The following is a 23,374-nucleotide window of genomic DNA, read 5'->3' as shown; positions in this document are numbered from 1 at the left end:
GCCCACGCTCGGCGGGAGCCCGGCCGTGGTGATCTCGCGTGGGCTTCAGGGGAGATGCAGATGCCGAGTGTTTCCTGGAACAGAGAACTAAGCAAATGACGGAGCCATCCACCTCTCGAGAAGCCCAGGAAACAGACCGAGGGTTTTTAAAGCGAACACATCAAATGAACAAAGTTGTACTAGTTTGCTTCTACTTATTCAAATATAAGGATTGTTTCTGAAAAGCAATTTGGAAAAACGTTAAAAAGCTTTATGATTTATTTTTCCCTTTCACGTGGTTTGCATACTTTCAGGAATATATTCCAATAAAATAGCATACACCAGGCACCTGCGAGACTCAGTCAGTTGAGCGTCTGACTCTTGGTTTTGGCTCAGGTCATGATCTCAGGGTCATGGGATCGAGCCCTGTGCTGGGCTCCGTGCTCCAGGGGGGTCTGCTTGGGATTCTCTCTTTCTCTCCCTCTGCCCCTCTCCAATCCATCCCCACTTGCACTCTCTAAAAAAACCAAAAAACAAAAAAACCAGCACACACCAAAACAAACTAAGAGGAAAGTCATGTAACATAAAAAAATGGGAAACAAAAAAGCCCGAGCGTGTGGTATTTGGGCAAATGAGAAAGAACGATATGTTGGCACAAAGTGATGCCCATGCAGGTTATGCAGAGTCACGGAAAAGTCCACAAGCGGTTAAGCCATAAAGTCCCGGACATGCTCATGACTGCATGCAGTCAGGTCTGTGCAGTGAAAGGAATGGGCAGGGTCAGGTGTTCTAGACTACCGTCTGGGCTTGGCGCCTTTGCTATTTACACTGACACACGGGCAAGTTCCTTGAGTGAGAGACTGTCTGTCTGTCTGCACTGCCCCATAGCCCCCAGGGCACTCCGAGCTGAACAAACGAAACCCTAGAGCAGAGACAGAGGTGACACCATCACACGGGGGACTGACACCTGTCCCTTGCTCTCCAACACACAGTTTCCTCCTTAAGACACATTCCCGGTTAGCGGGGCGTCTGGGTGGCTCAGTTGTTAAGCGTCTGCCTTCAGCTCAGGGCGTGATCCCGGGGTTCTGGGATCGAGCCCCGTATCCGCTGGGAGCCTGCTTCTTCCTCTCCCACTCCCCCTGCTTGTGTTTCCTCTCTGGCTGGCTGTCTCTATCTCTGTCAAGTAAATAAATAAAATCTTAAAAAAAAAAAAAGACACATTCCTGGTCAGAAAACGAGAGTGAGGTGGGCTCTGATGCCCTGCTGGCACCCTCTCCAGGCGCCCAAGACAGCACGCCGTGCTTCCCAGCCTCACCTGGGAATGTATCTAAAGGAAATTCCTAAAGAAGATCTGTACGGAATTTTATCAGCTCAGTTCTGATCTTTACGTGGAACTGATAAATTCAAGTGAAGGAGGGTGGACACAGACGTTACATTAGTGGCTGGCACAGAAGAGCGATCTGACACTCGCGTGCGTGACGAGATGGTAACTGGAGTCGCCCGCACCATTATGACAACCCTATCCCTGCATTCCCACAACCGGAAGTTTGCTCCTCTCCGTCCCCTCACCCACCTTGCCCCGCTGCACCCCCTCCCCTCTGGCAACCACTGGCTTGTCCTCTGTATGTTCAGTGGTGGCGTTTTTAATGAGGTGCCTGCCACAGGGCAGGTCAGCGAGGAGGGAAAGCTGACCACACAGGCGGGTGACCCTGGGCAGCCAGGAGGTCCCTCCCGGGCAGGCGGGGAGCACCCAGCACACATGGCGGCTTGGCCTCGGAGAGAATGGGAGGGAAGGTGTGTTGGCACCTTCCTGATGTGCTCTCCATCCTCGGTGGCCTGGCCGAGTGGGGCCGGGGGCGGACTGGGGCCGGTGGGGTGAGGACGCGTGTTCTCCAGCCGCACGCAGCCCGCCGCAGGGGGTGGGCGGCAGGAGGCGAATCAGCCAGGCTTCATCGCACATACTACTGACTTCCTGACCAGAGGAAACAGCGGTCATTTCCTAACCCGCTTGCTACCGCTTCCTGCTACTCTAGGGTTCTAGGCTGCGGCCGGATGCTCTGTGCGCACGGCTCCGTTGTCTTCCCGATGAGCTCTCAGCGACCACAGCAAGCACGTGGGAAACGCAGCAGCCAAGAAAGAAGGAAACTCGGTCCACGTTGTTCTTTCTGGCCTAAATTCTTCGAAGAGAGCCATGCACGCTTCCTTACGGAAATCCACTCCGTAACCTGAACTTTCACAACTCGTTGACGCAGTAAGGCTCATTTCGAGTCACTTTCCAGCCAGCCCGTCGGGACTCACCCAACCTGATGAGGATATGCGCTGTGGCTCCGCGGCACGGGAGCGCGGTAGACTGGTGTCCAGGAGGACAGGAACGTAAATCTGGTCTCACCCATACTCACCTCATACCCCACATCTCACCCAGGTGGACACCCCACATCTTGCCTCATCCAGGTGGGCACCCCATAAGTCACCTCTCCTGGGTGGGCACCCCGTAACTCGCCTCCCCTGGGTGGGCACCCCGTAACTCACCTCACCCAGGTGGGAGTCGCCCAACGGGCCTTTTGTTTCTGGATTGGCAATTATGATCCGAACCCCTGGAAGTATCTATGTGGGAAAGGAGAACATTCCGGTCAGTGGACAGAGAGGTAGATGGTACACCCCAATTAACCCTGAACTTGCCTTCAGGCTATGTGCCTGTTTTCTTTTCTGAAACGGTTTAGAAAGTAGCATGGCTTTAAATCAAAATTACGTATCACAGCATGACGTAATCACTATGTGACAACTGCATCGTACTGTAATTATTACTACAATGACAGAGCCCGTGTTAATGTGATCTTAAAGTTAAGAACCTGAATGAAAACAGGATAAACGATGTCACTCAGCCTGGTGCTTGCAAAATAGGGATCTTCCGATGTTTCAATTAATTAATTTATGTGTGTGACATCAAGGGACGCTAATGTGGAGGAAGGGCGAGGTTTGCCGTAGGCCCTGAATTAAGGAAGTCGTGGATCAAGTTTTCAGAGACGAGTGTGGACTCAAGACGCAGGTGGGCACGGCACAGTGACGTGAAGGGAGGAAGAGCTGGCGCGTCCCGGCGTGGCCGGGTTCGAATGCCCGTCTAGCTCTCCCTCTCTCGGTGATGCTTCAACATTCTTCTGCACGTCAGTGTCTTGTATCAAAATGTTCATATCAAGCATCTCCTTCTTAATGGGAGTTTGGCCTGGACACATTCTGAATTTCACCAAAACCACAAGCATGTGGCAGCGAAAGCCAGTTCTGCAAATTTAGAATACAGTCCATGTCGGTCCAGCTCATGGGAAGGGTTGAGATCCAGCAAAACCTTGGTGGTGAGAACTCCTGTCCCGTCCCTGATTCTGACGTGTGCAGACTCTGGTCCCTCAGTCCTGCTGACGGCTGGCTTAGGTGGGTAAGCACAGCGTCCTGCCATTAGAACCAACTCAGTACTAAGAACTCTAACTGGCGCTCACGTAGACAGATTATAAAAGGTCCAGAAGCGACATAAGGCACTTCTGGAATTATGTCAAGTGGGGCCAAACACAGGAACAAGAAGTCTTCAGTCAGGTGTGAATACACTTCTTGCCCTCTAACTCGTATCGAAGGCATATTCACTGTGGCAGGACCTACTTTGTCCCCTGATCGCCCCTCTTCGTCTACTTGCACAGCAGTCGGTACCTGGGTTTTTAGCGAGGCCCACGATCTTCAGAACCAACGTAATGGTTCCAACCTCTCCTCCTGCCAGCGTGACCAGGTTCTGGCCGCGGCACTTAAGTGCGTATAAGGCGGCTTAGGAGCCTCGCTGAGGTCTGCACCTCTAGTTTCCTTTTCCTGCTTGTCTCCTGCTGCTGCAACGTGGAAGTGATGGCTAGNGCTGCAGCAGCCACGTCGGACCCTGAGGCACCCTTGGGAAGGGTTCCGTGCAAAGGAGAACGAGACAGAAGATGCCAGGGCCCCTGGAGTTCTCATGACTTCTTTTACATGAGAGAAAAGAAAAATCTAACTTGTTTAAAACACTGTTGTTTGGAGTTTCTGTACTCATGGCCAAACCCAGTTCTGAAATATTACATTTAAGAAAACTTTTTGGGAAAATATTCTATGAAATACATTTCTTAAAATGTTAAAGCTCATACGCTGAGACTCAGACTCACACAGAAATGCATCTTCCTTCCCTCCTTCAATACTTACTTTTCCTGATTCCATCAGGGGCAAGCTATGAGGGGAGCCTCTTTCCACCAAGCGGACTCTGCAAACAGAAGGAGAAGGTAGGATGACTTGCGTGTTTTTGAGCCTGCGGTTCCCTCGCTCCATATTCAGCACCTGGTCGATGCCGGGCGGGTTGCTGGGGAATAAGTCTGCTGGTGAGCACCGTCCAATGCAAACAGTCACAGAAAACGTGGTCCGGAAGCAGACAGCACTGAGCTCTGGCGGGGAGACGGACAGAGACCCGGGACAGACCACAGACAGAGGCAATGTCCCAGTCACCAGGCTGGCACGAGAGCTGGGAAGACGATTCTGCACCAAGAGGAACCAGGACTCGACTCAGCACTTGCAGAAAAGGAGCGGAGCGAACATTACACCACGGCTCTGAACCCGCTGCCGCCATGGGGACTGTGCTGCCCGGGGCTGAGGCCTCGTGAGGCTCGGCAGAGCCCAGGTCTGGGGCAGCAGAGTCTACCTTCTGACCCCGGCGCATCTGAGCCCCAGACGACAGGACTGGCCAATTCAGATGGCAAAACCTCCATACAGAAAAGAAACTCTTTTCCGTTAAAAAAATATTCAATGGTGATTTAATCTTAAGAACTGTGGATGGGATGCCTGGGGGCTCCGTCGGTGAGGCGTCTGCCTTTGGCTCGGGTCATGGTCCCAGGGTCCTGGGATCGAGTCCCGCATCTGGCTCCCTGGCTCAGCGGAGAGTCTGCTTCTCCCTCTGCCTCTGCTCCCCTGCTTCTGCTCTGTGTCAACTAAATAAATAAAATCTTAAAAAAACAAACGACTGCCGGCGACATGGGTGTGGTCACAAGCAGAGCTCGCTAAATCCTTCGCGGCTGTTTTTTATTAATTAATTAATTAATTTATTTATAATACAAACAATTTTTTATTATGTTATGCTCGTCCCCATACAGTATTTTAAGTGCCTGGTTTTGCATCCCTGCCCCCGTGCTACAAGACTGTGATGCTGTTCATTCACCTAAAAGGCAGTTTTTAGGGAAACAGAGTGAAGCGCAGGAGGAAGGGCTTGAACGCCATGGAGTGGGAGCTGGGGGCACGGGGCGGGGGACGCAGCATCTCCAAGCCCGTGGAGAAGGAGGGATCTCATGTCACGTGTGGAAGAAAGGAGGACCTACCAGTCATACCGTGTCAGGGTGCTGGCATCGCTCAGGGCGGGTCCCACATGGAAAAGCTACAAACACCACAGAAGACTGCCCTTCACCCACATGAAGAGAACAATACCCAGACACTGAAATGAAAAAAAGAGCCAAACCCAGCCCTGCTCAAACGAAAAGTCAAAGCTGTGTCCTGAACGAGCTGGGAAATGCGTTTGCAGCACGCATGCAGAAGGGATGAGTTTCTGCGCTTGCAGAAATGAAGACACACTGTGAGCTGGAAGGGTGGCACGAGGCACGGTGTGGGTGAAGCCCTGCTCGGCCTTTGACCTTCCGAGGAGCCCCATACATCCAGTGGGCACCTGCCCTGCTGTCCGTGGCCGTCGTGCTGCTGTGGGCACTGCTCTCTCCCTACGGTTTGCAAGGTTACGGCCACATGACGGTACCTGCGAGGGGGGCAGGGTCTGCGGGGGGGGGGGGGGGGGGGGGCTTGGCTCTGTCCCACAGGGACATGGAGTGGAGAAAGCAATCCTGTCTTCCGAGACAGGACAGACAGAGCCTACAGCAGAGACCCTCCAGGGAGCACTCAGGCGGACGCGGCAGAGTCTATGTGACACGATGCAGGAGCGGATTAAACCCGCTGGCCCTGGGACGGGGATGCTCTGCCACTGCTCTTGCTGCCCTCACGTCCATCCTGCGGACAGAGCCGGCTCCCGGAGGAGTAAGACCCCTCTCGCAGGGCGACGGGATTCTCATCAGCCCACAAGCTCGCTCAGGGCACTGGCTGCCCCATCCCCCTCTAACCTGGCCATGCTGCCGGTGGGGAGAGCCCCTGCCCCATGTCTGACATTCCTAAACTCAAGTACAAGTCCTGGGCTTCCACAAACATGTTTTTCCGCCTAGGCTGTCTTAATGTCTGGAAGTCTAGGCTTTTGCTAGAAAAGAAGAGACAGCAAGGAAGACAGTTAACATGGGGGAGACTTGTGATTCCTGGTAAAGTCCCTATCTTGTGCTCTGTCCTCAGACTGTTCTTACCCTGACCCGACTTTGCCCTGAAAGGCTGCAGCCACCGGGGTGATGTCAAGGGGCTGCAGACGCAGGGTCGATGCAGCAAGAGGTCCGTTTGCAAAAGGTTCCTTCCTAGGCAGGACTTCCTTTGGCCTCACGGACTGGCTGGGGGCGCTGCCAGAGCCTCACGGGCTCTCCGACACGCTCGCCCCCTTCCTCCACCTGACACGGGTCTACCAACCACGACTCCTGCCCTGGGGCCACGCCCGCTGATGCTGCCCTACACAACCGGTCACCCACGGGCTCAGGAGACACGAAACCACCGAGGCATCACACTAGCTGCCCCAGTACGAGCGATGACATTTGCCACGGATCCTGCCAGGAGCATCCCGCTGGTCATGCTGCTGCCCCGCCCTGGCTGCCCGGCGGTCGTGCGTGACCTGGAGGGTGAGCACCACCGGCACCTTCCATCGCCACGACCCACTCTGCTATAAGGACACGGGACCCAGCACCGTCGGCCAGCGCGTGAACGAGCTTCTGTGCAGCCCCCCGTGCCACGGACGTGCTGCTAGCAACCAGCCTGGGCTCTCCCTCACACGTGCCTCCAGAATGGTCTAAAGCGTCCAAAAGACTAAACGTAACGTAAGAAGACCGTCTGCATGATTAGTTGCTCGAAGTCCCAGAAGACGGAGGGGAAATCCCCAGACGCAGGGTGTGTGCGAGTGCTCTGAGCACGTGGGGTCGCCGCTCCAGGTCCTGTGGCTGAAGCTCGTCCTCAGTCTCCCGGCGGCCGAGGCGGAGGGAGGAAAACAGGACAGATCCTACCGTCCAAGTTGGGCCCTTAGCCGCGTGGTGTTTCCCGTGCTGCTGGTGAAGCGTGTGAGGGACCTCACGGTCACACCCTCGGGCAGCCTCACTGCCTCTGGGGGAAGCTGGCCCCTGCGGTCAGTCCTTGGTGACACAACAGTGCTGGGTTACAAGCAGCCCAGCAGCCCCGGGGTCACGGAAGCCCCAAACCAGGGGAAATCACCCCCAAAACAAGTGACAACAGGCAGAACAGAAGCACCATCCAAAGAAAATACCCACGTGCCCTGGTGCTTCTTCTCTTACAAAATTACAAATCTAACAAGCTCTTGTCCCCAGCGTCCCTCCTTCCAAATCCCGACTTCTGTCCTTTTCCTTGTCAGGTTGAAAGGAGCCCCGCATCCTCTTCTTCCTGTTGGCGTCTGTTGGTGGACACCCCACTGGGGTGTGGGCCACGCCCTGTGTCCATTCATAAGGTTTTGATGCAAATTCATTCCAATTAAATTTAAGAAAAACGTCTTTTTTTCAGACCTCTGGGATTTTTCTTTTAACTAGTAGCATTTATTTTTAGGACAGTTTTATTTTATTTAAAAATTTTTTTAAAGATTTTGTTTATGTGAGAGAATGAAGGAGAAAGAGAGAGAGAGGGCACGAGCAGGGGAAGCGGCAGAGCGAGAGGCAGACTCCCCGCTGAGCAGGGAGCCCGATGTGGGGCTCGATCCCAGGACCCTGAGATCACGACCTGAGCAGAAGGCAGACGCTTCACCGACGGAGCCCCCAGGCGTCCCAGGACACGTTCAGATTCACAGAAAACCTGTCAGGCTCCCGGCAATAACCACTGTCCCGGACACCCAGGCACAAGTGTCAGAATGGGAGGGACGCCCACTACAGCTAAGGAACCTCATCGGTACTTCTGTGCCAACTCCAGCCCACACTCATCGTATCTGCCTAGACCTTCTGCATCCCACGGGGCATTTGGTTCTCACGTCTCCGTAGCCCCTCTGGGCTGCTGCAGCTGGTCAGACCTTCCGTATTAATGACCGTGACAGCTGCGAGGAGACGAGCGAGCTGCTTTGTGAGACCACTCGGTACTTCTCCCAGGGTGGGACGGCAGTTGTGCGTTTGGGGAGAAAGACCACAGAGGTGAAGCCTTCTCATCACGTCCAGTCGAGGGCACGTACTCAACACGACGTATCCCTCCTTGCTGACCCTGACCTCCCTCCCAAGAGGCGTTTGTCAGGTGTCTCCCTTAGCGTGACCCCCCGGCCCTTTCCACACCGCAGGGCTGGGGGCTGGCAGTGTCCTCCTGGGATGACAAGCAGAGCCGATCCATCTATGGAGATGTCCGGCAGAGCTCTGTGCCGAGAGCACAGGGCAACGTGGAGAGCCCCACAGGCTGTTCTGGAGTTTGCTTCTACCCTGGGTTCCATGGGACATGCTGTTCCCTTCTACACGGATCCATGTCTGCCAAAAATAGCTGGAGTTGTGTCTGCTACCTCCCACCAGAAGGTCTTCACTAATGCACACCTCCTTTCCCTTCTTGAGAACAGAAAGACGTCAAAAATAATTTCGGGACTTGATAGGTTATGAGTATTGTTTCCTAGAAAATGTGTCTGAAAGTAATTTCAAATTGTAGAAAACTTGCAAAAATGAAAGAGTATAAAGAACACTTTTAATATCCCTCAGTCAGGTTCACCTATTACTAGTGTTTTATTCCGTTGCTCAATCAAGTGTGTGCTCTCCGTCCTGCTCTCACACACACCCGCACACCCACACGTCCTTCTGACGACTGGCGGGGTAGCTGCATCCATCACGACCCTTCGCTGCTGGTTCATCATGCATTTCCTCCACGGAGGGAGACTCTCACATACAACCGAAGCATGGCTATCAGTGTCAGTAACACTGACCGGCAGCCCCGATTCCAGCTCTGTCCATCAGCCCAGTGACGGCCACTATAGCGTTGACCCCTTGTGTCGAGGACCCGCTGAGCACCAGGTTTTGCATCTGGCTGTCGCGTCTCTTTAGGTTCCATCACGAGGGACATTTCCAAAGCTTTTCTGTCTTTGTGAAATCAATATTTAAAAAGAGTACAAGGGGCGCCTGGGTGGCACAGCGGTTAAGCGTCTGCCTTCGGCTCAGGGCGTGATCCCGGCGTTATGGGATCGAGCCCCACATCAGGCTCCTCTGCTAGGAGCCTGCTTCTTCCTCTCCCACTCCCCCTGCTGTGTTCCCTCTCTCGCTGGCTGTCTCTATCTCTGTTGAATAAATAAAATCTTTAAAAAAAATAAATAAATTAAAATAAAAAGAGTACAGGCCCTGCCTTTTAAAAGTATCACCTGGGGGGCCTGGGTGTCTCAGTCAGTTAAGCCTTGACTCTTGCCCTCAGTCCAGGTCTTGATCTCAGGGCCATGAGTTCAAGCCCCACATGGAGCCTGCTTAAAAAAAAAAATTAAAAATTAAAAAAAAAAAACCATTTAAAACCATTTAACTCAAAATGAACCAAAGACCTAAACACAAAAGTTAAAAGTATAAAAATGTTATGAGGAAACATAGGGCAAAAGCTTCACAACATCGGATTTGATTAAAACAAAAAAACAATCTCAGCTAGGACACCAAAGCACAGGCAGCAAAAGATGAATAAAGTGGATCACATCAAAATGGAAAACTCAGCCAGGAATGGTGTCGACAGAACACAAGGCAGCTCATGGGACGGGAGAAAATATCTGCAGGTCATAGATTCGAAAAGGGACTAGTATCCAGAACATAGAACTCCCACCACTCAAAAATAAAACAATTTGATTAAAAATGGGCAAAGGACTTGAATAGACATTTCTCCAAAAGAGATAAATGCATGGCAAATAAGTACATAAGAAGATGCTCGATACCACTGGTCATCAGAGAAATGCAAATTAGAACCACAGTGAGACACCACCTCACACCCGTTAGGATGGCTAGTCTCAAAAAACCCAAAACAACAGGTGCTGGGGAGGATGTGGAGAAGGGAAACCTCGTGCACTGTTGGCGGGAATGCAAGCTGGTACAGCCACTCTGGAAAACAGTGTGGAGGTTCCTCAGAAAGTTAAAAATAGAGCTCCCCAGTGACCCAGCAACTGCACTTCTGGGTATTTACCGGAAAGCTTGAAAGCAGAGTCTAGAAGAGACAGTTGTATGCCCATGTTCACAGCAGCATCATTCCCAGGAGCAGAAAGGTTGAAGCAACGCAGGTGTCCATCAGTGGATGAGTGGATCCGCAGAATGTGGTCCATCTGTACAGTGAAATATTACTCAGCCCTAAAAAAGAAGGACTTCTCACACACGCTCCAACATGGATGGGCCTTCCACGTGCCTTTCCCCGCTCCCACAGGCTGCTCTAAGGATGCAGCCCCGAGATGGTGACATGGTGTTGAAAACGCCTGCATAGTCCGTGTGACTGAGACCAGTTAGGGTCTGTTGATGAACTTGTAAGAGCTGGTGGGTGGGTGCGGGTCCCAGACAAGCCTCGCGTGTAGGCGCCCTTTGCTCATTACAGCTGCCGACCACCCCCGTGGAGGGGCAGCCTCCTTCTTCAGGCCAGTCGCTCCGGGGTTGCACGCTCAGGAGGTTAAGCCAGTGGCAGAAGGACAAACCCTGTATGACTCCACTTACGAGGTACGCGGAGTAGTCAAGTGCACAAAGACAGAAAGTAGAATGGGGGGTGCCGGGGGCTGGGGAAGGGGAGTTAGTGTTTGATGGGGACAGCATTTTGGTTTGGGAAGGTGCGGAAGTTCTGTGGCTGGTGGCAGGGATGGCTGAATGCCACAGAACCATGTGCCGAAAGATGCTAAGATGGTAAACTCTGTTGTGTGTATTTACTCAGCTAAAATTTAGTCATTTAGACGTTATTACTTGGGGTTCTCTAGTATTTCCTCACGACTGACTAGAAGGGCTGAGGGTGTCGTGTCCTTCTCGTGGGATCCCATCCGGAGGCCCATCAGTCCATCCGTTCCCCTGGCGTTTGTTTCTGAGCTTGTCGATTCTCCGTCCGTTCTGCAGAACATTCCAGCACACAACACTGGCATGCCTGTAACGTGGCAGGGGGACACGCAGTGCAGGAGGAGGTCACACGTTGCTTCAACATGCAGACCATGAATAAATTCCGCCAGGCAGAAGCCACGCCGTCCTTCTGTGGCACCTGTCACTCACCCAGCCCTGAGGTCTGCCCCTGTGGTCCCCCGTGCCAGCCCTGGGCCGCAGTCAGGCCCACGTCTGAGCAAGTGGCCAGCTCTTCCTCCACAAGAAAGCTCTAGAAGAATAAGTTTATTTAAGCAAAGAGATGCTTCTCTTCAAGGGAATAGTATGTAGGATTCATTTCTTTTCAAGTAACTTTCACTTTCTAACGATGGATGGGCCTCAATAGGACAGCCACGTGGGCAAGATTAGCTGGCTGCCCCTGGCTTCGCTAAGATCCCACAGTCAAACGGCACTCCTAGGGTTTTGAGGTGATGGTGATTTTGTTCACAGTGGGACAATACTCACCAGGATACAGAGAGGCTGACTGCGCAGACCAGTAAGAAAGAGGGTGTTCACGGACTTGTATTTTCTATCATTTTCTCTCTGTACCCACCCAAACACACTCCAGGCCATTTAATTAAAAACCGCACAACACCGGAATGAGGAGGGAAGAGAGAACAAGGAGGTGATGGAACAGCCTTTCTAAATGCACAGCGGGTCTGAGGGAACAGGTGCAGGACGGACAGGAGCTCTGTCCAGCCGACGCCGCCAGCCCACGGCAGGGGGTCTGCCGAACCCCTTCCCCTTCTCAAGGCCTGAGTCCCCACCCCGCACAAGAAGGCTCCTCTAGGCCTTGCCCCGTGCCGCGGAACCCCTAAAAGCTGGCAGGATCGGACTTCCCACACAGCGTGCCCAGGAAAGGTTCACGTCACTCTGGTCACGCGCGCACATCTCACCACGAGAAATCAGGGACTGTGTCCACCTTCCTCTAGAAAGAGCAGCATCTGAGGCTGTGATCTGCACAGGGAGATTCCCTGGGGAACACGCAAGGTGTGAACCACATCGCTCTACTGTCAGCGAAAACGCAGCACTCATAACGTGGCTGCGAGAACACAGCGGACGTCTGATTTTAGGGTAGGGGGCCCGGATGTAGCAAATAAAAATACAGGACGCTTGGTTAAATGTGAATTTCAGATCAACAACACTTTTTAAAGCATACATTTGCCCATGCATATTTGGGACACACTTGTAGTAGGAAAATGGTTCCTCTTATATCTGAAATCCAAATCTAACTGGCTGTCCTATAGTTTACCTGCAGCTCCAATGGAGAGGATCTGGTAGAGGTCTTTGGGATAAGATTTAATGAATAACCAGTGGGACAAAAACTATCCAGTCAATACATTATTTTTTATTTTTATTTATTTAAATTTGATCTTTACTGAGAAAAGACCACAGAACACTTTCTCAGAAGAACCTAAAATGTTCTAGAAAAAGGAAGGAACACTTAGTCAAACCTCCACAACTGTTTGAATTGTGGGAGGGACTCGAAAACATCACCCAACCATTGAGAACCAGGAGGGGAAGGGGTGGACCCGTAACGAGGGCCAGGCCAGAGGTTCAGTGACATGGCCTGAGGTCACACGGTCAGCTGGTGGCAGAGCTGTGACCGGCGCCCAGATCAGCACCTCTGACTCGTCTCAGGATCTCCCGACAGGACAGCAGGGGTCAGAATGAGGTGCGAGGATCAGAAATAGGTGATGGGTTTGAAAGGTGCAGAGTCACTAAGGGGTGCTGGTGCTGGATGGGGAAAGTACAGGAAAACTCAAGGGGAAGAGCCTGTCTCTCCCAGCTCCCAGAATGTCCTTGGTATGGGGCTGGGAGCCTGGGCCTGCCTCCCGCACCGGACCAGGGCCTCCTCGGACATGGCTTCCGGGCTCCCTGCCACAGAGCCTGCTCGGGAGAGGTCCATAGGCTGATCGTGCTGGGCTGGGTTCTAAAGGGGGGAGAACCAGAGTAAAGGGAATCATGTCTTTTTATGGAACCTACCAACTCCAGGGAAGATTCTGGCCTTGCAGGGAAGATGGAGGCTGGAAATTCACCCCAAAATTACCACTTTGCAAACTGTGAACTCTTCCTTTTTACTCCATTTTCTCCATCGATAAAGTCATCTGATTTTCAAGTACCTCCATAAGAACTATTTGAGGGATGCACAGGACCCACACTACAACCCATCCATTCAACTTCAATTACGTAGCCGCGATTAAGGTGGCCAAACAGTGAGCTGAAAGGACGCACGCACGCCTGAGGACATCCAGGAGCAGACATAAGGGAGGCCAGCAAAGACTATTTGCAAATGGAACAGCAAATCTCGAACTCTCTGTGCATAACGCACACATCTACAGAAGCGATACGCTGTTTAGACGCTGCATGAGTGAGTCATCACCAAGCTTCCATGACTAGGTCCTCCTGTCTCCCTGGGACAGGCAGGCACGGAGTGCTCGGGCTCAGCTGCACGGAACCCAGGAGAGCGGGTCCTGTGCCTCACCCAACGCCAGGGAAACGACAATGCTCACAGCCTCCAGACCGAACTCCTGGGGTCAGCTCGGCCCACAAAGGGCCTGCGCCACTCAGATGCCCCACACGCCTCCCGGGTGGCTGTCGAGGACCGTGTGACCAGAAATCACAGATTTAGTAGTAAGTGCGAGCTCCACGTCAGGTTCTGCTAAGACCCTCGTGCCAATCGCGCACACATCGCGAGCCAACCGAGCGCGGGGTCCCTTCTCAGCTGTTCTGTGTTCAGCTGGTCCCCTTCCTGCCGTGGACTAAATCACAAACGCACCAAGGCACGTCCACTCCGCACTCACTCTCCTCAGGGTCTCGATACTCGCTTAACCGCTGACCAGGACTTAATGGACTACCCTGCTTTCCGGAGACTTAACACCTCATGTTAGGAGGAGTACGGCAGCCAGGGAAGCTTTATGCTAACATTATGTCCATAAGAGTTAACTCCTAAAACTGTTTCTCTAAATGCTGAAAAATTTTTTTCTTTCCTATCTCAAGTCTACAAAATCCAAGTGCTTAAGGAAAGATCCGATTGGAAGAGATGAAGAGACCAGAATTCACACTAAATGAAGGTAAGAAAGAGTATTTTTAAAAGTAACAGTCACTTTCAAGTAGTCCCCAAACCATTTCATCACCTCCCCCTTGTGCACGGTGAGACTAAGTCTCCTCCAGCAGCAGGAGTCAGTACCCTCGCTATGTGAGGCAGAAACGTTCTCCACAGTGACCTGCTAGAAACGCAGAGGACTAAATCCCAAACACTGTGGGTCACAGAAAACAAGGGGGTGTTAGAAAAAGAGGCAGAAAGTCAAGTAGAAATCAGGTCAATTTGGGTAACCTCTGATCACAGGCTTCCACAATGTGGCTCTCCTCTGTCACCTGTCTGTGCCAGGTGTGCACGTGAGCACGCACAATCTCTCTCTAGGGAAACTGCACGGACACACGAACACGTTAACCCTCTCCAAGGTAATTACATCATGATTAAGCAGGTGCCCTGGGGCTCCTAGTGAACGTACCAAAGCAATGGGAAGAGTGATTAATCCTATCACTGAATCACAATAATCTGAAGTTAGCACAACAACCCCATTTTTTTCCCCCAAGTGACAAGATAGTCAATATTTATGAAGGCTCTCCTGTTTCACCTGCACCCCACCCCCGCTGGGGCCTGGAGCCAGGCAAGCTCCCTCCTGTGCCCAGGTCACCCTGGTACCGTGGGAGGGACAGCCTCCAAACCCGCTGCCCTGACAGCACCTCCCGGGGCCCTTGGAGCGTGGCTTTACCATGCCCATTCTGGGCACAGGGAGACTGAGGTCACAGAGCCGGCCCAGACTGAACTCTGACCAGCTGGACCCCACGGACTATCTGTCACATCAGCAGCAGGTAAGACACTTCTGATTACATGTTGATAAAGGTCAGAAGTGGTGCTGGAGATTTCAAGTGGGGTGATATTTTCTCTGGGGAACACGCAGGATGGATGGTATTGAATGGAACTGGGGCTTGAGAGCAGGAGGATTTCACAGACTGGGGGTAGTGTGGACCCTGGAGAGGCCCCAGGGGGGTACGACTCCCAGCTCAAGGGAGGTTTTCTGCTGCAGAAAGCAGGTGTGAGCAGCACCTGGGCCAGCGACCCAGCCTGACCTGGCCAGGAAGTTCCATTACAGGTGGTGAAGGCAGCAAAGCACATGGAGGACACAGGAGCTCGGGCTCCCGGCCGCTGAAGCTCTGGGGACAGACCACACTGAAGGAGTGGCTATGCCATGTCCAGGTCTGCTTCCTTTTCGGTCAAACCCTGAAAGACGGGCAGAGGCGGCCCCTCTCTCAGCTCCCAGCCATCCGCCTCGAGCGCAGGACAGGCGAGAATGCGAAACAGCGTGACTGGAATGGTGGAGGGTGTGCAGGGCCCCTCGGAAGGCTTTCTTAGGAAAGGCCCGTACAGGGCGGACGTGGGGTGTCTGTGTGTCCCGCGCGGGGGCAGCTCGTTGGGTCCCTGCGACACTCAGCGACGTGGCCAGCAGCCGTGACCACCAGTGGTCGTTGGTGATCGTGACTGACAGCAACTTCCAGCCCCCCAAGCGCGTCTACTTCTACCCCACACGACCCGTCAGAGAGCACACACCAGGACACAAGTGTCACCTGAAAGAGTTGTGGACTTGGAAGACGGGAGAACGAGGAAGTCCCCGCGAGCACTGACTGTGTGTCAGGCCCCCTTCCCCGGGCCACTCTGCTGCGCTTCTGCGCCCACCTCCCTTTCCCACACCGCACACGCTCTCCGCAGGAGGCTCTGCCCCCGAACGTCTCCGGAGGGTCGGCCACAGAAACCTTAGAAAGTAGCGCCCACGGCTTGTTCTTCTCCAGGAACAAAACCCCTCCGTCCCCTCCGTCCGACCATCCCTGACGCTCCAGGCCGTCCGTGATGCCAAGCATGACATCCGGTGCCCGGCCGGCCATGTCGTCAGCTGCTCCTGCCGTGTCAGAGGGTCCGTGTTCATCCACGGCTCTCCTGGTGCTTGCTGGTCCCGTGACTGGGGCCAGGCCACAGACGCAAGTGCCTAAATGCTACTCAAACAGGGATTCTCTCCCCTTTGAAGGTGTAAAAGGTGTAATGTATCATGTCCAAGTAACTTCTCAGAGGATAAAGTAGGTTTGTTCTAAAGCCTAGAAGTTACTGTTTGGAAATGTCTATGCCCCTGCAACAGATTACTTAGACTCTTCAAAGCCAAACTTCTGAGTCGTGAAATGACCCAGTGGGACTGTGAAGTGGGGGAGCTGGCAGGGTGCGGAGCACGCATGGTCGTCTCTGCCCTCGGCCTCCCGGAGGGCGGCCAGCACATGGCTCCAACCTGGATTCTCCTTCCACAGCAGAGTCTCAAACGAGGCCCACAGAGACCAGGGGGACTCCAAGTGGGACACGGTTACGGGAACGCGGGCGAGCCCCTCTCGGTCTCAGCACACTGCACTTGGAACATCTGTGTGGTGCTGTCCAACGCGTTACAGGACACTTTTAGCCACACCCCTGGCCTCCATCCCTGGGACACCAGCCATACCACTCTCCAAACTATGCTCATCAGACATGGCCTGACGTCCGTGGGGCCTAAGAGCCCTGCCGGGATGCCCGGTGTGAGTCAGGGGTGGTACTCCCCGGACTGGCTGGTGCACGCACGGCCTGCCGGGACCCTCCTCAGCCTCCACAACCCACTCCCCAACACACATGCAGGAGTCGGTGTCACCTAGGAACACGCTCGGGCCGCCTGCGCAGTCGGGCGAGTTTCCCCCACGCACTGACTGTGACCGCTAACTCCGTGCTTCCCTTCACTGAACAGCAGGATGGCCCACGTTGGCGGGCGAGCAGAGGAGGAGACACAGTGTCTGGCCGTTGCAATGCATTCACCAAGCACCTGCTAGTCGTTTGCGGGAGACCCCTGCTATCAGGGTTCATGCTCCGTGTCCCATCACATAAACGAGCGGGCATCTCTGTAGTTACCAGACAGAAGCTACTCAATGGGGAACCTCGGGCTTTTTGGTAGGTCCTCCAGGCAGGGGCAGAAATTCCTTGAAAGGTTCCCATTTTGCTCGCACCTCCACCTCCTTCCCCCGCTGAGGAAAACCTACAAACGCTCACCTTTCGTTCTTGCCCAGGGCTGCCTAGGAAGCCGCACAGAGGGTACCTTCACGCGTGTTCTAATTTTTCATAGAAACACCTTTACACAGTATTTCAGTTCCCGTAAAGAAATGTGGGCAGGGTGCTGGAAGCTGTAAAAGGTGCAACACGGTGCCCAGCTGAAACGGTGATGGAAGGAACCACGGGCTTCTGGTCAGACCATCAGAGACGCAACTCCAGTCACCCGTGCCCGCTCTGCAACAGTCTTCGCTTGCGTCAAAGCGCAAAGTGGACTGCCCCGCTGGGAACCACACAGACGTGGAGAGAGTCACGGTTCAAGCCAACTGGGGCAGCACTCCTGCTTTAGTCACGGGCAACCGTGCTCGCAGCGGACAGACACCGCGCTCCTTCCCTCACGAGACAGCCCTTGCACGCTGCACAACCAAGAAACAAACCCACCAGCGCACCGTACCTGTCGTGTCTCAGAGCTCGCATATCAACATAGACGGTGGTTGGGTCAGGTCCCGAGGTCCCCTGCAAGCAAGGACACAGCGCGGTTAAGTCAAGGTACCGTGGGAGGCATATGGGTCTCTGCTTCCTACCAGTTAGCGAGAATTTCTTTGATAAAATCTCAAACTGAGCAAAAACTAAAAAGCACTAAACCCACACCTCTCTCCGAGATACCTGCTGGTTTGCAGTTTGATAACCTCAGCTCTGAAAGGAGCATCTTGGTAGGATTATGCTGAATTTTCACACGGCCTGACTGTCAATCATGTTTACAAAAATAAGAAAGAAAAAGAGGCGTGCCACACGTCTTGCCCAATAAAAAAAGGCTGAAGCTGCCAAGATGTCTGGCTAGCAGGTTGTCAAGGATAGGAGGCATCGTTTGCTGAGAAGTTCCTACTACATGCATCCCAAAAGGTGTGTTTTTAGAGGTCAAGATACTGAAGCCGAACATGGGACTCGGACTGACAGCCCGAGAAGGAAGAGATAAGAGATAATTATCTTGTTGCTTTTAGCTCGGCTTCTGCCTTGGCTTTCCTCCAGCCCAGGGAGGTTATTTTTGTCTCTGACACAGGTCAGGGAGGTGGTGTGTTTATCAACGGTACAGTCAGCCCGGAAGCACTCCATGACTGAGCTCCTGAACACTGGGGTGCAGAAATCTGGTCTCATCACCACAAATCCCTTCAAAACATGCTGGGTTGACTTGTGACTAAGGATTTCCCTCCACGTAAGAGCAATGCAATTAAAGCTACTTATAAAAACTAAAATTCTAGCTCTATTTCTTGGGAAGGCTATGTGATCCCTCAGGTAGAAAAAGATGGAGCCCAAAACAAATTTCCAAAAACTGACAGCGCCCCTCACAATTTAGTTGAAGAACTCTGCCAAAATTCTTCAGGAGAGAATCTTCATCTTGTATCATAAAAGAGTAAGATACAGACAGCTTCCTTAACGCAGGCTGCGCTGTGCAACACTCCTGGTCACCGCTCTCTTTCCACGAGGATGGAGAACAGCGCGTGCCGTCAGCCTCTCTGTGGAAGCCTGCACCCCGTGTTACGCAAAGAACGTTCTCTCCAACCTATGGCTACTCAAGGAGCCGGTTACAGACTAGCCCTGAGGGGAGAACTGGTCTGATGTTCTGAGTAATGCAAAACACATAACCACAGAAGGCCAATTAAAAAGTAAACAAATCAGAAAACGGGTCACCAAACATGGGAAGTGAAGTCAAACGGACAGGACCCCAAACTGGCAGAGAAACCACTGGCAGTGCGTAATGGAAGTGTCTGTCGCGAGCACGTGACGTTCCAAGAGGTCTGAGAGCACGTCGTGCTGGGCGCCAGTCCTCCCACCTCGGCCCGCACCCCCAGCCAGTCTCCGCACTCAACTTCTAGTGTGTCCCAGTGCCGGAGGCTGACGAGACGGTGGTGAGTGGGGGCACTGGTGTGGATGAAGAGGAAGGTCCCCTACCTGCTCGGCCAGCTTCCACAGCCTGTGGGGCTACAGCAGCAGGGCGGGGGACGAGAAGAAAGGAGAGAACACCAGACCAACAGAACCACAGATAAGCGACACACAGACACGCAAACAAAACACCCAACAATTAAAATGGGATGAGGAAGAGGGAGGGTGGGAGGAGAATGCAAAAAGCAGGGAACAAAGTAAAAAGAAGATCAAACACAATGTCAAACATGGAAATCGTTAAAATCAATCACTGTACCATTAAAGGCTAAAAAAAAAAAATCTTAGATGTCAACAAACCCACAGAGCAACGGAAGAGAGCAACAGATGACTGTCTTGGACATACAGACCCCGGCGACCTCCGCAACACACGAGGTCGACCGTACCGCCCGGCAGTTTAACTGCATGACCCTTGCAGTCCCTTTTCTTTTCAGAGGGAAGCAGGGACTGTGGAATTTACTGGCCGAACTGTTGAACGTTTCCTCACTGAAATACAATTGCTCCTTCAACAGTACGTGTTTAAACGAGGCAGGTCTGCCTACATGTGGACTGTTTCTGAGAAACTCTTCCCTTTGACTCTAACGGTAGTTTTGTTTGTCTAGTTCACGTTACCGCAAGAATGCGGTGTGTCACACATATAACACACAAAGTAGGTGTGAGTTGGCAACTTATGTCATCACTAAGGCTCTGGTCAACAGTGGGCTGTTAGTAAAGTTTCTGGGAAGTCAGAAATTCCTTCTATGTGGGTTTTCCACCGTGCGGGGGTCAGTGCCCCTAAGCCCCACGCTGCCCAAGGTCAGCTGTAGTTCCAAGTCTCTGATGACAATGATGAAGGACCGCCTGGACGCCTTCACATCTATAATTAGGGTCCCCATCCCGGCTCTCCCACAGGAGAACGTACAAGAGAAGGCACCCAAGTACATCTGAAGCATGAAGGAACCAAGCCCTGGGCTTGCACACGGTCCAGGGAGCGGCGTGAGCACGTGACCCGTGTCACTGAGCACGTGCCCGTGTCACCCCGAACACGAGCAGGGACCTCCCCCTCGCGAGCACGTGCCCGTGTCACCCGCACGCGAGCAGGGACCCCCCCCTCGTGAGCACACGCCCGTGTCACCCCGCATGCGAGCAGGGACCTCCCCCTCGCGAGCACGTGCCCGTGTCACCCCGCACGTGAGCAGGGACCCCCCCCTCGTGAGCATGCACCTGTGTCACCCCGCACGTGAGCAGGGACCTCCCCCTCACGAGCACGCACCCGTGTCAGCCCGCACAGGAGGAGGGACCCCCCCCTCGTGAGCAGGTGCCCGTGTCAGCCCCTCAAAGACGCTTCCTTCTAGTGTGTTCTCATCTTCCATGGTTTTGGGGCCCACCTCCATCCCTCTTAAATTACTGAAGTTGGTGCGCCAGAAACACTCCAAAAAGCACCTGGGGTCAGGTCCCTAGAGGGCATGTGTTTCCCCAGGTGAGCAACGGATTGATTCCAGTCCTTCCGGAAGCGCTGTCAGGGGGCACTGGATGAGGGACCGATGCTGGCGCCAGCCCCGACCCCACAGCCACCCGGTCCAGGCGCACCGCAGCGAGGACAGCCGCAATATCAAGCTGTCTGCTGGGTTTCACCTCTGCGTGCTGACACCCAACGCCAGACGGAGATGCTACCACTGCTCAGCCGGGAGTCCAGCCTTTACGAACAGCAAGGGTTCCAGATTTAGAATGAGGTTCCATCCCTCTGTCACCGCCTTCACGTTGCTAACTAGTAACTATGGCAACCGCTCCCTGGTGGGGAGCTGCAGCGGGACACGAGGGAGCAGGCTCAGGGAAGGGCTGCACTCGGAAGGTACACGGGACTTTGTAACTGGACCTATTCAAGCCCAACGCAAGGTTTTCAGTAATTCCCTTCATGACCCTTGAATCCCGGATATTCCAAATATTAACCGGAACAAAGTAAGCCCCTGTTTTCTCTAAATTAATTCACAGATTTCGTTGTGATGGCTCAAGGCATTATCTCAGAGAAAAACATGCACGACTAGGAATAAATTTCCCAACGCGAAGGTACACGGAAGGGACAACTCAGCATCTGGAGCAAAACCCGTCCGTTGCGTTGATAAGGGTTACACGAAGGAGGAGGAAGGGGTTAATATGGAGGTGTTTCCAAACTTGAAAAATCCCAAGGTACAAAAAATTGGGATTTCAAGATACATATGAGGGAGTGTGTATTTAACAAAATGTCCTCACTTGCACAAAACTTCGTTTGACAAAGAATGTAAGCTGGAGTTTCTTTAAAGAAGGAGAGCCCTAATGCATAAAAGTGCCCCCAAGTATTTAAAGATCATCATCTATTTGCAAAAAGGAGCAGCAGCAAAGAAAATTCAGTCTAAAGTTCAGCTGTGCAATAAATAGGTTGCGTACGGACACATTCATACTAAAAATCATCTTGTCTTTGGTGTAAAAGTACTATGTCAGTTAGGCACTAAACAGCTCTTGAACACAGAAGTTACATTTAAATCTCAGCTGAAGATGTACAGACTCACATCTGAAACAGCACAGAAAATCCAACACAGTACCTGGAACTCCTCAGCCCGGGGCCTGGCCAACCAGCGACTGCCACGCTACCGAGTTAGCACGGCCCAGGACCAGCTCGCAGCACCGTAAGCTCACGGAACGAATCCCTGAGTGGGAATGTGCGCGGGAAAGCCACAATCCCAAAGTACTGATGTTGGGCTATCTACTGTGCTGCGTGTTGGGGGAGTCGAGGGAGTTCTCCATAAACGGGGGTCAGGGGAGGCGGTGTCCCCCAGGGCGGGTTATGGGGAGCACGCAGCGGCCTCTGGGCGCACGGGCTCGTCGCTGGCCATGTCGGCAGCTGCGCTGGGAGCAGTGGTCCTGCCTGCAGGACTCAAGCCAGGTTCTCTGGTGGTCCCAGCAGGTCTGTGTATTACCCAGGATCTTTTCACCGTCTTAACTAACGTATAATTTACAGACAACAAAATGCAGATTTTTCACATTTGGCTGCATGAATTTGGACAATCGTACACACCCCTGTAACTACCGCCCCAAATAGCATATAAAAAGTCCCTCACCCCAGACCCCAAAAGCCGACCGCTTTGTGATTTCTACCACCACCGACTAATGTACTATCAGACTTCGTATAAAACAACAGGGCGTGTACTCGCTTGTGCTGGCTTTCACGGAACACGATGACCCTGGAATCCACACGTGATGTGGGCAGCAGCAGCTCGCCCCCCGCGTTCTGGGAAGTGTCCTGCCGTGTGGACAGGTCATCACGCACTGTTCCACCTGCTGCTGTGGGCATTTGGGCGACTGCCAGTCTGGGGCTGGCACGACAATGCTTGTTCAGGTACGTTCGTAGGCAGGTTTCCCTTCGGGTGCACATACCCTGACACGCTGGCTCGCAGGGCTGACATGCACAGAACTTTGTAAGAAACGGTTAAATCCGTCCCCAAACTGGCAGTGATCTTCAGCACCAGTTAGTGCTGTCAGCCTTGTTGCTCTTAATTCTTCTGGGAGGTGAGAAGTGGAATCACTCATTTTTTTTCAAAGTGAAAATCACGATTTCAATGGAGTACATGTTGTGCTTTGACTCATTTTGGGAGCTAATCAGCAAACGGAGGAAGACCCTCCAGGACCTGCACTCGCCTGCTCTATTTGTCCTAACGGTGGGCATGTGCTGCCCACGCAAGCACGCCCTGCGACGCTCGTCAGCATTTCGGGATAACTACAGATGGCGAGCACATTCATGTGCTGCTTGGTCCTCTCTAGGTCTCCTGTGAAGTGTATAGTCAAGTCTTTTGCGGATCTGTCAAATATGTTATTACAAATATATTTTCCCAAATCTGTTTTTTCTATTAATGTTCTTAAACATATTAATTTTAATTTTGATAAAGTTGTTTATCATGTTTTCCTTTCGCGCTTAGTGCCCTGAGAAATCTTTGCATAACCCAAGTCATGAAGATAGTTTTCGTAGTATTTCCTGGAAGATTTATTCTAAACCCTTCATCACACACATTCAGGTCCATGATCCACCTAGAACTGATTTTCGCGTATTCTATGAGGAAGGGACTGAGGCTACTTACACCTATCTCAATCTTCAGTTGTCCCAAGACATTTGCCAAAAATCCTTTTC

At 52.8% G+C, this 23,374-nt stretch overlaps 1 protein-coding gene across 4 annotated transcripts in view; it reads right to left on the bottom strand.

Annotated features, from left to right (window-relative positions):
* Positions 1-23,374, bottom strand: part of DIP2C (disco interacting protein 2 homolog C) — a 387,541-nt gene that overhangs the window by 4,264 nt on the left and 359,903 nt on the right. For 2 of the 4 annotated variants that reach the window (XM_040645478.1, XM_040645480.1), the window contains 4 exons: positions 19,249-19,278; positions 17,753-17,814; positions 4,183-4,240; positions 2,509-2,583 (listed from right to left, as the gene is read on the bottom strand). In XM_040645478.1, coding sequence (XP_040501412.1) covers positions 2,509-2,583; positions 4,183-4,240; positions 17,753-17,814; positions 19,249-19,278 — 225 coding nt within the window. The remainder of the gene's footprint in view (positions 1-2,508; positions 2,584-4,182; positions 4,241-17,752; positions 17,815-19,248; positions 19,279-23,374) is intronic. The other 2 variants (XM_040645479.1, XM_040645481.1) reach the window with 1 other exon arrangement.

This window comes from Ursus maritimus, unplaced genomic scaffold (assembly GCF_017311325.1).
Source record: "Ursus maritimus isolate PB19 unplaced genomic scaffold, ASM1731132v1 scaffold_31, whole genome shotgun sequence".
NCBI classification, from domain to species: domain Eukaryota; kingdom Metazoa; phylum Chordata; class Mammalia; order Carnivora; family Ursidae; genus Ursus; species Ursus maritimus.
The sequence above is the reverse complement of the archived record's forward strand: the minus strand, read 5'-3'. Positions and strand labels throughout refer to the sequence as shown.